This window comes from Mustela nivalis (assembly GCF_964662115.1).
Source record: "Mustela nivalis genome assembly, chromosome: 11".
In the NCBI taxonomy this organism is placed as follows: Eukaryota; Metazoa; Chordata; class Mammalia; order Carnivora; family Mustelidae; genus Mustela; species Mustela nivalis.
Window position 1 is genome coordinate 76,279,427 of NC_139030.1, and position 14,905 is coordinate 76,294,331.

Consider the following 14,905-nt stretch of genomic DNA (forward strand, 5'->3'; position numbering starts at 1 on the left):
CTGAGATCATGATGTAGGCCGAAGGCAGACACTTAACTGACTGAGCCACCTGGATGTCCCAGTCATACAATTTTTAATGCCATTTCTTTACTTCTGGGCAAAGGTAAGCTGCATCTTCCTGTCTCCTTGAACTGATAGGTATCACTTTGGCAGAATTCCCAGCTAACACCTGATTAGCCATGCTCACTTCTCCTCTGTTACAGTGGCTGTCATTTCATATGGCTGCCACTTATCAGCCAGAGTCAGAGTCCAAGTTGAGGGTTCCCTGAAGCAGAGGTCATTGACCCACTGAAATTTTAGAATCGCTGTTGCAATAAAATAATTTACTCCATTCTTACTGACACATTCTCTAGAAAAATTATTTGATGATGTACTACAAAAGAGAATTAAGAAATCAATACCAGCAAAGTTTTGTTACAAGGGAAGTAGAAGGCATCACCCAAACCAGTTAAAATAGCGATGTCTAAAACCTATAAATTTTATTTGGAAACAAAAGCACATCTCAAAGGTTTTTTTTTTTTTTTTTAATTTTTAAAAGAGTTTATTTATTTATTTATTTTAGAGAGAGAAAGAGAGATCACAGACGAAGAGGGAGAAACAGACTCACCACTGAGCAGGGAGCCCAATGCGGGGCTCCATCCTAGGACCTTGAGATCAGGACCTGAGCCAAGGCAGAAGCTCAACTGACTGAGCCATCCTGGTGCCCCTCAAAAATTACTTTAAAATCGTGAAAAAATAAAATTAAATTAAAAATGAAAAAATATAAATATTTGGTATAATTCTTCAGGGAATAAATAAATAAGTAAAAACAAAAAATAAAATAGTGATTCTCAAAGTAGGGTCTGGGGACCCCTGGGGTTATATAAGACCCTTTTAGGTATGAGCAGGGTCAAAACTGTTTTCATAATAGTACTAAGACATTATTAACCCTTTTTCTCTCTTGTCATGTCACACATGTATAGTGGAATTTACCAGGGAATACATGTTCTGTGGCATCACAAAAGATTGAATGCAGAGCTGATAGGAGAATCTAGCTATCTTCTACTGAGGCAACTATTAAAGAGATCTGTGAAAATATAAAGCATTGCTAATCTTATTAATTTACTTTCTTTTAGAAAACAGTTATTTTTCATAAAATATGTCATTTATATTAGCAGGTAATGAGTACATTATTTTTTTAATGAACAAATAAATATTTAAGTGCTCAGTTTTAATTCCTAATATGGCAAATATCATATAGATGTAATCATATAGATAGAGTTCTCACTGATTTCCTATTCTCAAATCATCTAAGAGATACTGTTTGTTCAAAGTAGTAATAGCAACTATGTGATTAGAACATTTGGACAAGCAAAATGACAACAGCAATGTTGATAAGGACAGGAAGGAGAAGTTGGTGACATTCTAAGATTCCTGCATCTCCCATGAAGCAGGACAATGTAATATGAAGAAAATAAATGATATTAAGCAAAGTAAAAATAAATAAGTAAATAAATAACTAACAGATATGACTAGTTGTAAATATATATTGCAACCTCTAGGGAAAGCACTAAAAATGTTTTAAAAGAAACATAATTCATATACCAGGAGAGAAGAGAAAATGGAGTCATAAAATGTTCAAATAAAACCAGAAAAGGCAGAAAAAGATAAGAAGAAAGAGTAGAAACAAAGACAAAAATAATGAGTAGAGAACAGTTGCAGACATATAGCTATTAATCCAAGTACTCTACAAATACTCTATATGTGAATGATCTCAATGTAACAATTAAAAGACAAAGATCAATAGAGTGGAAAAAATAAAACAAAAAAACACCCAACTATATGCTGTCCATAAGAAAGCCACCTTAAACATAAAAACATAGATAAGATGAAAGGGAAGGGATGGAGAAAGATATACCATGCCAGCGTTAATCAAAGGAAAGCCATAGTAGCTATATTAATTTTAGACAAAGAAGGCTTCAGAACAAGGAAAATTGTCAGAGCTAAAAATGAGCATTATATAGTGATAGAGGGGTCAGTTTCTCCAGGAAGACACAGGAATCCTGCATATGCATGCAACTAACAAAGTAGCATCAAAGTACATAATCCAAAAATTGATAGAACTATAAGGAGAAATAGACGAGTCCTCTACAACTGTTGGAGACCTCAATGCCCCTATTTTAGTAATTAATAGATCAAGCAAGCAGAAAATCTGTAGGAATATAGTTGACCTGAAAAGCACCATCAATCAACCTGATCTAATTGCCATTTATAGAAAATCCACTCAACAACAACAAAATACACATACCCCTCAAGCTCACATATGCCATAAAATATGCCATATTCTGAGCTATAAAACATACCCTAAAAATTTTTAAGGATAGAAGTCGTTTAAAAATATGTTCTTGGAGCATAATAAAATAGAAGTAGAAGTAACAGATAACTGGAAAATTCCCGCAAATACTTGGAATTAAAGAACACACTTCTAGGTTAAAGAGGAAATATCAAGAGAAATTATAAACTATTTTGAGCTAAATAAAATTAAAAACACAGCTTATTAAAATTTAAGGGATGTAGCAAAAGCAGCGCTTAGGAAAATATACAGCACTGAATGCACATATTAGACAAGAAGAAAGATCTAAATGAATAATCTAAACTTCCACCTGTAGAAACCAAAGAAAAAAGAGAAATTGAGACCTAATGCAAGCAGAAAAAAATAAATCATAAAAGTTAGAGTAGAAATCAATGAAACTGAAAAGAGGAAAACATGGAGAATATCAATGAAATCAAAGCTGATTTGGGGGGGGAAATCAATAAAACTGATAGACCTCTAGAAAAGCTAACAAAGAGGGAAGATAGACCTTACTAATATCAGAAATGAAAAAGGGATCATCACTATTAATCCCATGGATGTTAAAAAAGATAGCAGAGAAATAATACCATGGAAAACTCTACGACGAAGAATTTGGTAGAAGATGAAACAGACAAATTCCTTAACATACAAAACTACCAAAGTTCACACAAGCAGAAACAATCACCTGAATAACCTATATCTACTAAAAGAATTGGAACGACGATTAACAGACCTCCAAAAGGGACGTCTGGGTGGCTTAGTTGGTTGAGCACTTGACTCATAAGTTAGGATCAAGTCATGATCTCAGTGTGTGGGATCAAGGCAGCACCAGACTCCTTGTTCAGTTTGAAGTCTGCTTGTGATTCTCTCTCTCCCTCTCCCTGTGCCCTCCTCCCCAACCCCACCCCACTCATGGTTGTGTGCGCACACACGCATGGACTCTCTCTCTCTCAAACAAACAAATAAATAAATAAAATCTTAAAAAAAAAAAAATAGATCTCCAAAAAAGAAAAGCACCAGACCCAGATGGTATCAAAAGTGAATTCTATGGAACATTGAAAGAAAAAAATAATAGAAGTTCCCTCCAATCTCTTCCAGAAAATAGAAGAAGAGGCATCACACCCCAACTCATTTTATGAGGTCAGCGTTACCCCACCCTCACCTCTCAGTGCCTTCCTTCCCTGCCTGGAGGCCAAGGAGTGGCTGGACTCAAGCGTGCTCATCTCCCATCTCTCGGGACCAGGTGGAAGAGCAGCTGTGGGCTGCATCTGTGGCTTCCAGGAGGGAGGGTGCTGGGTGCTGAGGACCTACCTGGCTTTTCTGCAACGGTGGGTGACATTCTGGGGTCTTGCCAGCACTGGAGTTGGGTTAAAGGGGTTTCCATACCCTTCTACATTACTTTGATTTCGAACAAGAATGTGTTGATGTCTTTATCTTGTATTTTTAGAAGACAAATTCTCCCCCTTCCCTAGTCAAATGTGTAAAACCCGGAACAGATAAAGCAATGTCTCTCTTCTTACCTGGTTGCCTACCAATTAATTGATCTCTCAAGTGTGGTACCTGAAGGGTAAAAGTATTGGATCTGCTTTCACTTCCCCTAACTCGTTGGTGTTCAGGGGCCCTGCTTAGATGAGCTCTGAGCAAGTATCCCCCAGCTACCCAGAAACCAGAAGTTTGGTAACAGGCATCCAATTTCAATGTTACTTTTTCTAAAAGAAACTTTTCAGGGCAGAGTTGTCTTTGGGGGATTGGGGTAGGGAGAGAAGAGACATGGGAGCAATGAGAAGATTTGTAGGGCATGGGAGTCATGGAACCCCGCAGCGAGGCCTCAGGAGGATCAGTTCCACCCATGTCAGTCCAGTTGCATGACTTTTGCAAAAAAATAAAAGGGTGACATGAGTCAGGGTGGCCCCAAGTTTCCCCAGCAGCTAATCTGCTGTGATTTAAGAAATCTGATCTGCCCATTATTGATTTATGTGGAATCTTTTTCTGTCATATACCTGTGGAATGAGTCTGGGAAGACAGAAATAACCAATGTAGACACCGACCTTACAGGAGATAGGGATCAAGGACAAGAGGTGAGGACTGACCCGCGGCTGAGCTGGCTGCCTCCACTCGCCATCTTCCACTGCCAGCCTCACTGGGTCATGGAGCTGGCCCAGGATCAACCTTGAGCAGACGTTTATTCCCTTTGTGCCTCCCTGGAGCTCTGAGGAGAATGTCTACCAATTGATTGATCTCTCAAGTGTGGTACCTGAAGGGTAAAAGTGAAATCACTGAACCGTGTGATGTGACTGCACCGACACGACGTCCCCCTCTGTGCCCAATTTCTAAGGCAGTTCTCAGCCGTGGGGATGAGGGGCAAGGCCAGCTGGGTTTCCACGGCAGACAGGTCACTGTTTGTGCAAAGGAAGGAGAACAGAAAGGTTGATTTCACGCAAATAGATCCAGGTTGTTCGTGGTGAGGGAGCATAGTATATGGGGGCAGGAAGTTAACCCCATGTTTGCCCCAGCCTCTCTCTGCTCAGGTGGTCGTGAGAAGGAAAGAAGGAAAGCCAGACATTTCAGATCTTCTCTGAAATGGTGGACTGGCCTGGCATGGTACTCAGCCTGAACCAGAACAGCATTATAAGATGGGGAAGATGTTCCTCAAATTGCTGGAAAGCAGCCAGAGACGAGAGAACTCCCGACTCCTGCAACCAGAGGGAAGTTCCAAGTTTGAGCAGAGAGGCCTGGTGTGCCATTCTGTTTTCTTAAATTCACGGGCACTTTACAGATGCGTCCAGGGTGATGAGAAAAACTGAGCTTCAACTCATTACTGAAGTCGGGGTGACAGGCTTCCTGAGGGATGGGGGAAGGGTTTGGTACTGACATTACCTAGACCTTAAAGGACGACGTGATGCTAGCTACCAAGGGCATCACATTCATGTTTGTATGTAATTTTTTTCACACATAGCCAGCCTTTCATTCTGTAAAGGATTTGAAGCCACTTACAAAACCACACTGTATCAGCATAAAGTTGGAAGATAAAGAAACAGGAGCAAAGCACAAATAAAATAAACAAAATTGGAGGACTAGAAATCCTGGTAGGACAATGGGTCCAAGACAGGCAAATGGGAGCCAAGGCATCTGTAGAGTCCAGAGCCTCTATCAGCACAGTGGGCCAAAGCAGGTGAGGCCTGGGGGACCAGAAGCAAAGCAGGATGTTTCTAAAGTATGTTCCACCGAATTCTGCTTCTTCCGGCTCATTATAACTGTGCTAGAAATTTGCACAGATCTGTTTGCCAAGTGTAGAGGGCCAGAGACTTCTACCCTTCTGCACACTTCAGCTCTTTCTTTCCTCCAAAGAAGTAAACATCCATCCGGGTGGGACAGATTGCATATTCTGGAATATTGATGAGGACATCCTTACCAGTGGGTGGAGCCTACAAGCTTAGCAGGTGCTGCACACACATGGGACCGCCTGCAGCCACCTGCTGCCCGTCCTTTCTCTCTCCCTCTCTCACTTTGTGGGTCAAAGGAGCTGTGAAACTGAGCTGAGTGGCCCAGACAAGGCCTGGCACAGACTATGAGAACCCACTGCAGAGTCTCCTTTCTCTCCTCTTCTTGCCCTTAAGCACCAGGCAGACCCAGGCCACCACTCAACTGGACAATGACATAAATGTACCAGCTTCTTTTGCTTAGAAACACAAGGTCTTTGGCATTACTCAGGGGTACTCCCATCGAGTTTATAAGAAAGCCCTAGTTTGCAGTATCCTGCATTAGCCCAGATAACAACAGACTGGAATTTTAGCTTGTATCTCCCTCTATCTTGTTTTTCTCTATGTTTGCTAGAGAACCAATCTCCCTGAGATAACAGATCCTGGACCAAAACCATCAGATGGTCCCTGGTTCCTAACACAGGGTAGAGTTGTTTTCTTTTTTCTTCCCTATGACCCGTAAGATAAGAAGATTCTGACCTCTGTCCTGCCTCTGTTTCCCCACCCAGATTTAGGCCAAGTAGGTGGGAACCTCTGAAGGCCAGTCAATGCTTTCTTTATAACTGAAAAATTCCTCTCCATCTTATTAAGTGTGCTAAGATCTGGCACTTAGAATTGTGTAGTCCTAATCACAATCCAGTGCTAGAAGTTAATATGCTACCTTGTTCCTTGCCCAAATCTACCACTCCCATCTTTGAACACTAATGGGATGTTCACTCCATTTGTGTCTAGGCAGGTAAGATAACCAAGCTCAGACTAAGCATACTTCTGTGAGGATTCGTTGCCCACAATTCATTCTGATACCAACTGTTAGTCAGTTGGAGATTTGGGGTATGAGTAATCAAAACTGATACTGGCTAACTCGGGCAGAAAATCAACTTCTTAGATGTATGTTGGGTAACTCCCAGAATTTACAGGATGGCCAAGGACTGAGATAAAAAGATAAGCAGTCTGGGCAGTAAGATCCTAAGCCCAGGTCATTCCACGGACCTCAGATCCATGGTATGTGGGCACCGATTTGGCAATGTGTTCTTTCCATTCTGGTTAGAAAGGAGGGTCAGAAGGAGTTTTAGTTCCTGCATGACACATAAGCACACTCATTACAGTTTTGTCTCGGGGTTATATTAACTCACCTGTCCTTTGTCATAAAATAGAAGAGATCTGGATCACCTGGACATCCCACAGAACACCACACCGATCAGTTACATTGGTGACATCATGGTGATCGGACAGGATGAACGAGAGTTGGCCAGCACATCTGCTGAAGAGGAATAATATTGACCCTCAACAACGGAGGAATAATATTGACCCTCAATCTCAACAGCATCATGACGACCCCAAGAAGCCATATATCAAAATGTACATACTGTATTTTTTCATTTCTGCAAAACTTTGATACCTGCAAAGAGAATCCTCAATAACAGGAAGCACATCAGTGACTGCCTGATGCTGTGGTTGGGGAGGAGGCTATTTGCAAAGGGTATGAGGGAACTTCCTGGAATGAAGGAAATGATTTATATTTTAATTGTAATTATGATTACATTGTTAAAACTCATCGAGTTAAACACTTAAGATGAATGCATTTTTATGCCTCAGTAAAATTGAGCTAAAAAGGAATTATGCATAATTTTAGTAAATTCTCAGAGCATGTATCATTGAAATAAACAGCTCAACTTTTCTCATTAGTACTGTATTCTCAAGCATGCATGGCTTAGATAAAAACATCTTTCATCGTTATTCACATCTTTTTCTAGTTTAATCATTTCCGTCTGATCTGGCATTGTTTCCTCACCTGCTTTTTTTTTTTTTTTCCCCCTTTGCCATATCTATCTCTGGGTGGGTCTAAAGGAGGGGATTCTTGGTTCCAGGCTGGGATGTCCAATGTCCATGAGGGGGTTCTCTAGGGTAAGCGGAGGGCTTCAGGTAAATGAATTGTGACAATTGTACAAAATGGTCTGATTCCCTCTCGCTGCCCACACCCCTGCACCACCCAGTGCTGTATGCTACCGAGCACGGCAGGACCCTCTCAGCCGTGAGCACCACATTGTGTCCTGGGGGTCCCTCTATTACCACGGCCTTCCTGAGTCTCCTATGCTTCTGTCAGTGCTGACCTGCCAGCCCTGGCCTGTTACTCTAGAATATGCCTGGGTTGCTGGTGCCTCCATAACAAGCAGGGAAGGGCTTTCACTTGAGCCTGTGAGCCCTGGTTTCAAGCCTCCTTAGGCCCCAGAACCATTTCTCCTATTTTTTCCCCCCTGTGAGGAGCAAGTGGGTCCTGGTGAGTAAGGGAAGCTCATCGGTAGAGCACATTTGAGAATTATTGATTTAAATAAAGTTAAACAGATTTCTGTGTTCTCACAGACCCAATGTACATAAGGAATCTTTCAAGGGTGTTTGGAGGGAGTATTCTGCCTTCCCTGAAGTGGCTGTCTGGAGTCTTCTCCTGGTCCCAGCTCTTAGACCTGGCTTCCTCACATCCCCTGCTCCCAAATGTCTGCCTGGCCCCTGGTCACTTTCCTGCCCAGAAGTCTCCCTACCTTTACATAATTTCAGATTATTATTTTTTTTTATTTTAAAGATTTTTATTTATTTATTTGACAGACAGAGATCACAAGTAGGCAGAGAGGCAGGCAGAGAGAGAGATGGGGAAGCAGGCTCCCTGGCAAGCAGAAAGTCCGATGAGGGGCTCAATCCCAGGACCCTGAGATCATGACCCGAACCAAAAGCAGAGGCTTTAACCCACTGAGCCACCCAGGCGTCCCATGATTTCAGATTATATTCAGGTTCCCTTTTATCTCAACTTTCTCAGACAATAATTTTATCCTGACAAATTATGGGCATTTCTGAGTTACCTCCCCTCCCCTTTGGTTTCCGTTTGTTTTTTGAAGTTTGATGGTTTCTAGTAAATTTATTCAGTTGTATAACCATCACCATACTTCAGTTTGGAAACATTTTCATCCTCCCAAAATTACAGAAGGAGAACAAATAGAAAGTGGGTAGGGAAGCATACAGATGGTACATTCCCAGCTCCCTCCCTCCCATGGCCCCTGGGGCTGGACTCTAATGCCTCCTCCCCCCTGCCCAACCCTCCCCAGGCTGATCCAAATGGCAGCACTCCCCACCTCCCCCAAATGCCCCCGAGAACCTCACAAGTGTCTGGACGGAGATGGAGGGAGGCAGCAAGCACTGTCTTCAGCTTCCTGCACGATCTGCTCCAAATACTTTCACTTTTCTTTTCTCCGGAAGCCTGGCCCTCACTGCATGTGGCAAAGCACAGACTTCCTGTTTCACCCCTGGCATTCCCCTGCTGTTCTCCAAGTCTTCCAGGAGTGATTCCTAGCTCAGACGCTGGACCGGGAAAGGGACAGAGCAGGTGGCAGACCCAGCATCCAGGTGGGTTTTTGTCTTGGCTGCTTTATTCTTCATGTTTGGTAATTGGGTTCTGATAGCTGATTTCCCGGCAGCAGCTACAGGATGGAACCAACTACTCAAACTGTGAGCCTCTCTCTTTGTAAAATATTGTCTTCCAAACATAGCAAAGTGGGATTTAACCAGAGACTCTGAAAAAGGGGGACAGACGTGGGAGTAATGGGGGAGCAGATATAAAACACTTTTTTTCCTAAATTCTAGCCTGTTGTTGTGGATGGAACCAAGATTTGCTCTCTAATCTCCTCTTCGTGCTCTGTGATTTGCACTCTGCCCCAAATGGGCAACTTATTTATTATCCATTGTGAAAGTGACTAGAGATAGTTGCTGGGAAAGAGACAATAAAGAGAAAACATTTAATTTCCTCTCTAGTGTTTCATGAACTTTTTATATATTTTTCTTAAGCACATTTATGATTGGTTCCTTGAAATAAATTCCTGGAAATGGAATTTGGAACTCAACAGAATACATGCTTTAGAGCATCTGACCCTGATGGCTAAATTAGCCTCCAGAACATTTGGACCTGTTTACATTTTCACCAGGAGCATTTGTGATTATTGCTTTTATTCTTTATATGGAAAAATTTAATAGGCAAACATTATTTAGTTTTCAGGATGCCTGGGTGTTTCAGTGGTTAAGCATCTGCTTTCTGCTCAGGTCATGATCCTGGGGTCCTGGAATCAAGTCTGGCATTGGGATCCTTGCTCAGCAGGGAGCCTGCTTCTCCCTCTGCCTGCTTTGCCTGCTGCTCCCCCTGCTTGTGTGCGCGCTCTCTCTCTCTGACAAATAAATAAAATCTTTATAAAAAATTACTACGTTGTCTTCTTTTGTACTGTCCCAACTACTAGTGAATTGCAATGTTTTTATGTATTTATTGCACACTTGACTTAATTGCCTGTTTATGCCTTTTGCTTTTTTTCTATGTGGATGTTTATCTATTGCTTATTCATTTTTAAGACTGCTTTACATGATAAAAATCTGAACACTTGCATACAAGACCCAGTATCATGCACTAGTAAAAAATGGGGCTTAGGGTTGCCTGGATGGCTCAGTAGGTTAAGCCTCTGCCTTCGGCTCAGGTCGTGATCTCAGAGTCCTGGGACTGAGCCCCCACATTGGGCTCTCTGCTCAGCGGGGAGCCTGCTTCCCCCTCTCTCTCTCTGCCTCTCTCTCTACCTACTTATGATCTCTGTCTGTGTCAAATAAATACAATCTTTAAAAATATATACATCTGTTTTTAAAAAATGGGGCTTTAGTCAGACAAGCTCTGCTTTACCAACCTTAGGCTAGTTACTTAACCTCTCTGTGCCTTGCTTCCATTCTTGAGAATCATAACAGACGAAGAAAAAGGAGCCTAGTGGATATTATGTTCTGAATGCTGTAGTATAATTAATCATCCTAAATGAAACCCCAGAGCCACTTCCTCTTCTTACCACCTGTTCATTCTGGCTTTCTCTTACTCTGTGCTGATCTTTGAAGTATCCTTCCCCATTGGATGGATTCTGTCTGTATCAGGGATTCTAGATCTCCCTTCTACCTGTTCTCAGTCTTCCAGGATTTATTCACAATTATAGATCTCCCATGGTGTCCCTTCTTTCTCAGGACTGTTATGGATTATCCTATTTTTACAATATGTTTCTTTTTTCCTGTCAAACTTACAGGATGTGGGAATGAGTAGAGAGAGCAGGGATGCTCTGTCTTCCACTGGTATTAGCCCTGGAACAGTCATTACTTACAGTTTAACTTTCAATCATACACAAAATGAAGTTGGAAAGTTGGAATCTCTGTTTTGTTTTAAAATAAAATCTCTGGATGGTTGAATATTTTTGTTAGTACTCTTTTCTTGACAATTTGTCAGGAATGTCATCTGTAAGTTTGCTACCTATTATAACATGAACATTTTCTCCTGGCCTATCATAGCTAGGATAGGCCAGGAGAAATAGGATAGGCCATGTCGCATGAGCATGGGAAAGGGCCATGTCTGTTCTGAGATATGAAATTGATACATATAATAAATCAGTTACATTGCCTTTACTAATCATGTCTTTCACATCTTTCACATCTGTTTATGTTTGTCTTGCTTCTGTGTCAAAGATTATAGGTGGATTAGTAAAGTTTCTACATATTATCAGGTTTTCATCTTTCTACTCATTACCAGGTGGTCCCTCTTCATGGGCTTTGTTAGTGTCTGCCTTAAGTGACTGCTCAGGCAATCTTAACTCCTTTCAGTGTAGCCATGGACGATAGAACTTGTGACCATGAACCTAGAAGCAAAAAGTCAGAATCTGTTTACTTTCTACTACTTCCAAGTCATATGACTTAGGGCAAGATAGTAAACACCTCTATGTCTCAGTGTCCTTCACAATATAATGGCTACAATCACAGTAACCATCTTGCAAGGGTTTTGTGAGGCTCAAATAAGCTAGTGCATGCAAAACCCTTAGAACAAAGTTTGGCACATAGGAAGTACTCAATAGATATTGGCTATTTGAAATCTGTTTTATGTTTACCAGCAGCCCCTTTGGGATTTCGGCATCATATTCTTGGTCGCTTTCCATCTCCATGGTCTTCGGGTGTTGTTATTGCCTCCTATGCCCATGAGCCTTTGAGGCAGGCATTTTGCTTTGCAGACTGCTCAGGGCTGCCTTTGGGACCAGGATGCTCGTCTGAAGATGGCTACTGAGCACAGAGAGCAGCTCCCCGAATTCCCAGAGTCTTTCTTCTCTTCTCATGCCTCTTTCATAGGATGCTCACCATGACCAGGGCCTTAGAAGAGGCTCTTCTCCAGCACTTCATATACCAGAAGCTGGAAACTGCTTATGCCATATACAAGCCATTTCCCTTCCTCGAAAGCTTCCGAGACAAATCGTTCATCACGGAGACAATGTACAGGGTGAGTCATGCTGCCTACTTTCCTATGTCAGCCCAGCCTCACCAAGGAGTCCCCATCACTGAAGTTACAAACCCCAAAGTCCTAGGGCTTCTGGAACTCAAAAGACCTATTCCCAAAGGCTCATTGTCAAGGAAATATGGGGTCACAGGGCCTTCCATACAAATGACCTCGACCAAGGTTACTTGAAACAAGAGAAATGTATTGTCTCACAGTTTTGGAAACCAGAAGTACAAAATCAAGGTGTTGGCAGGGTTGGTTCCTTCTCGAGGATCTGAGGGAACATCCGTTCCCTAACTCTCCTGCCTTCTAGTGGTACCAGCAACCTTTGTGTTCCTGGGCCTATAGAAAAATCACCTACAATCGTGGTTTCAATCTCCACATCAGGCTCTACATGACCTTTTCCTATCCTTGTCTTTTCTCCTTCTCTCCTTTTATAAGGACACTGGTCATTGTGATTTAGAGCCCACTCTAGTCCAGGGTAATCTCATCTCAAGATCCTAATTTAATTACATCTGCAAAGACCCTTTTTGCAAATAAGGTCACATTTATAAGGTTCGGGCGGACATGTCTTTTTGGAGGAGCGACACCATTCAATCCACAAAGGGCACCCTCCCAGTTCCTAAGAGCTTGTTGAGCACAATCCACTCAGATATGAAGCAAGGCAGGCATTGGAAGATACGACTATGCAGACAAAAAGGGCATTCTTTTATAATTTGGGGATTTTCTTTTTTTTTTTTTTTTTAAAGATTTATTTATTTGTCAGAGAGAGAGCGAGTGAGAGTGAGCACAGGCAGATACAGTGGAAGGCAGAGTCAGAGGGAGAAGCAGGCTCCCTGCGGAGCAAGGAGCCCGATGTGGGACTCGATCCCAGGACGCTGGGATCATGACCTGAGCCGAAGGCAGCTGCTTAACCAACTGAGCCACCCAGGCGTCCCAATAATTTGGGGATTTTCTTAATGCACTTCCTGAGGACCAGGCCCAGGGAAGTGCATCAGTGGTTGAACGATCTTCTCCCAGTCTCGACCTGGTTGGTTCCAACCCTTCTTCACATCACAGCCCAGATGTCACTACTCAGAGAGGCTTCCTCAACCCACTCATCCAATTGATTTCTCCAAGAAACCTATGCTTTCTTTTCATAACAATTTTCTCAATAGCAACTGGGCATTTCTTTAATTTGTTTATTATTTAATGCCTATCTTCTCCACGTGACAGTGTCCCTTGCTCAGCATGGGTAGCACCATGTTTATCTTATCCATTGCTTTCTACCCAAGACTAGTCTAGTAGGTATTCAGTGTTATGTTGTTAATTTTCCTGCCATATTCCTCCCTTTGGCCAGCTTCTCCTGAAGAGGAGTTCTCTGGATGACTTCCCTGTGGCTAGAACCCAGTCAGGCTATCCCAAGTCCAAGAGAGGGAGCAGAGGCTAACAAGCAATTGCAGAACTGCCCTCTTGTGACCAACTCCTTGATCCATTGCTACAGAGTTCTGCCCAGAGCCGTGGAGAATTAATGACACAGTGGCAGCCTCGACTCCCCCTTTTCCTTCCCTATTTCTCTCTTCCTTCAAATGTACCTAAAATAAGGTTCACAAAGCAAGCTTACTTTAACACTTATTTATTCCTATGACTAACAATCCAAATGTATGTGAAGTTCTAAAAGTAAACATGTGGAACTGTAACTTTTCTATGTTAGAGTTGAACCATGCATTTGTGCTGAATTCCTTCTTAACGGAACAGAATACCATTCTTACAACTCAGAAAACCATAAATGTGTAATAAACTTCCATTCCGTTTTATAATCATTTATAATAATCCTCAACTCCATTTTTTAAGGAATCCTTGGAAGCCTGTAGAAATCAGGTCCCCGTACCCAGAGTAGTGTACAACATCCTCACCCACCTGGAAAAGACCTTCAGTCTGTCGATTCTGGAGACGTTGTTCAGCCGAATTAACCTGAGTGAATATCCCAATCTGACAACTATTCTCAAGGGCTTCAGAAGCGGTACGAGGCTTGTTGAATATCTTTTGGGCTATAAAAGCATGCCATAAGCTGCTATGGTCAAATCTTGGGTTGGCTTTCAGCCCCCTGGAATTATGCACTTACAGTGCTGGGTTCTCTGGAGAGATAGGGAGCGTACTCTGTCACGGGTGTGCCAGAAAGAGCAGCCTCTGGCCCCAGCTCTCTAAGACGAATTTCTAGAAGACACATTTCTGTCTTACCTGTTCTATAATGTAGGGGGAAAGTTGTCCAGTTTACCCCACTGGGGAGTCTCTAGGGAAATGCAGTTCCAGAGACTTAGTCTGGCAGAAGGATGAGGAGAGCCAGAGGGGAAGAGAAATGAATAGTAATGGACAGTAATTATCTTCTTTTCTCAGTACTTACTCTGTACCAGGCATTGTCGCAAGCCCTCTATTTGATTACCTCATATCATCTTTATTATTATCCCATTATTATCCTCATCTGACATATGAAGAAGCCATTATTATTCCCATCTGACATTTGAAGAAACTAAAGCTCAGAATAAGTTTCCCAAAGTTACTTGTCTGCTAAGAGCAGAGCCAGCTGTCCCACTGGGGGTTCCTAGCACCAGGGCCTAAGGTTTCAATCCCCCTTTTAAATAAGGACAGGTGTGCTCCTGGAGGAGAGGAGAGGGAGCTGAAGACAGAGAAAGGGTAGAAGAAGGAAGCAGAACGTGATGCCCACTAGGAACAAGAACAAGCTGGATAGATAAAGACCAGGAGAAAGAGCAAGGACAGGGATGGGAAGGAGGAGGCCAG

The 14,905-nt window shown here is 42.3% G+C and overlaps 2 protein-coding genes across 55 annotated transcripts in view; one reads left to right on the plus strand and one right to left on the minus strand.

Annotated features, from left to right (window-relative positions):
- The window catches only part of SP140 (SP140 nuclear body protein), a 73,650-nt gene extending 64,592 nt beyond the window's left edge, over window positions 1-9,058 (minus strand). For 22 of the 50 annotated variants that reach the window (XM_082690840.1, XM_082690843.1, XM_082690839.1 and 19 more), the window contains exons 1-3: window positions 8,962-9,047; window positions 6,945-7,072; window positions 4,423-4,586 (exon numbers count right to left, since the gene is read on the minus strand). In XM_082690840.1, coding sequence (XP_082546966.1) covers window positions 4,423-4,454 — 32 coding nt within the window. In that variant the 5' untranslated portion in view covers window positions 4,455-4,586; window positions 6,945-7,072; window positions 8,962-9,047. Of the gene's footprint in view, window positions 1-4,422; window positions 4,587-6,944; window positions 7,073-7,210; window positions 7,307-8,956 lie in introns of all 50 variants that reach the window. The other 28 variants (XM_082690841.1, XM_082690830.1, XM_082690836.1 and 25 more) reach the window with 8 other exon arrangements.
- Window positions 9,059-14,905, plus strand: part of SP110 (SP110 nuclear body protein) — a 34,567-nt gene continuing 28,720 nt past the window's right edge. For 3 of the 5 annotated variants that reach the window (XR_014300573.1, XM_082690793.1, XM_082690795.1), the window contains exons 1-3: window positions 9,059-9,204; window positions 11,983-12,130; window positions 13,961-14,129. Coding sequence is in view for 4 of the 5 variants with exons in the window: in XM_082690793.1 (XP_082546919.1) it covers window positions 11,984-12,130; window positions 13,961-14,129 (316 nt within the window). In the remaining variant the exon portion in view is untranslated. The remainder of the gene's footprint in view (window positions 9,205-11,982; window positions 12,131-13,960; window positions 14,130-14,905) is intronic. The other 2 variants (XM_082690794.1, XM_082690796.1) reach the window with 1 other exon arrangement.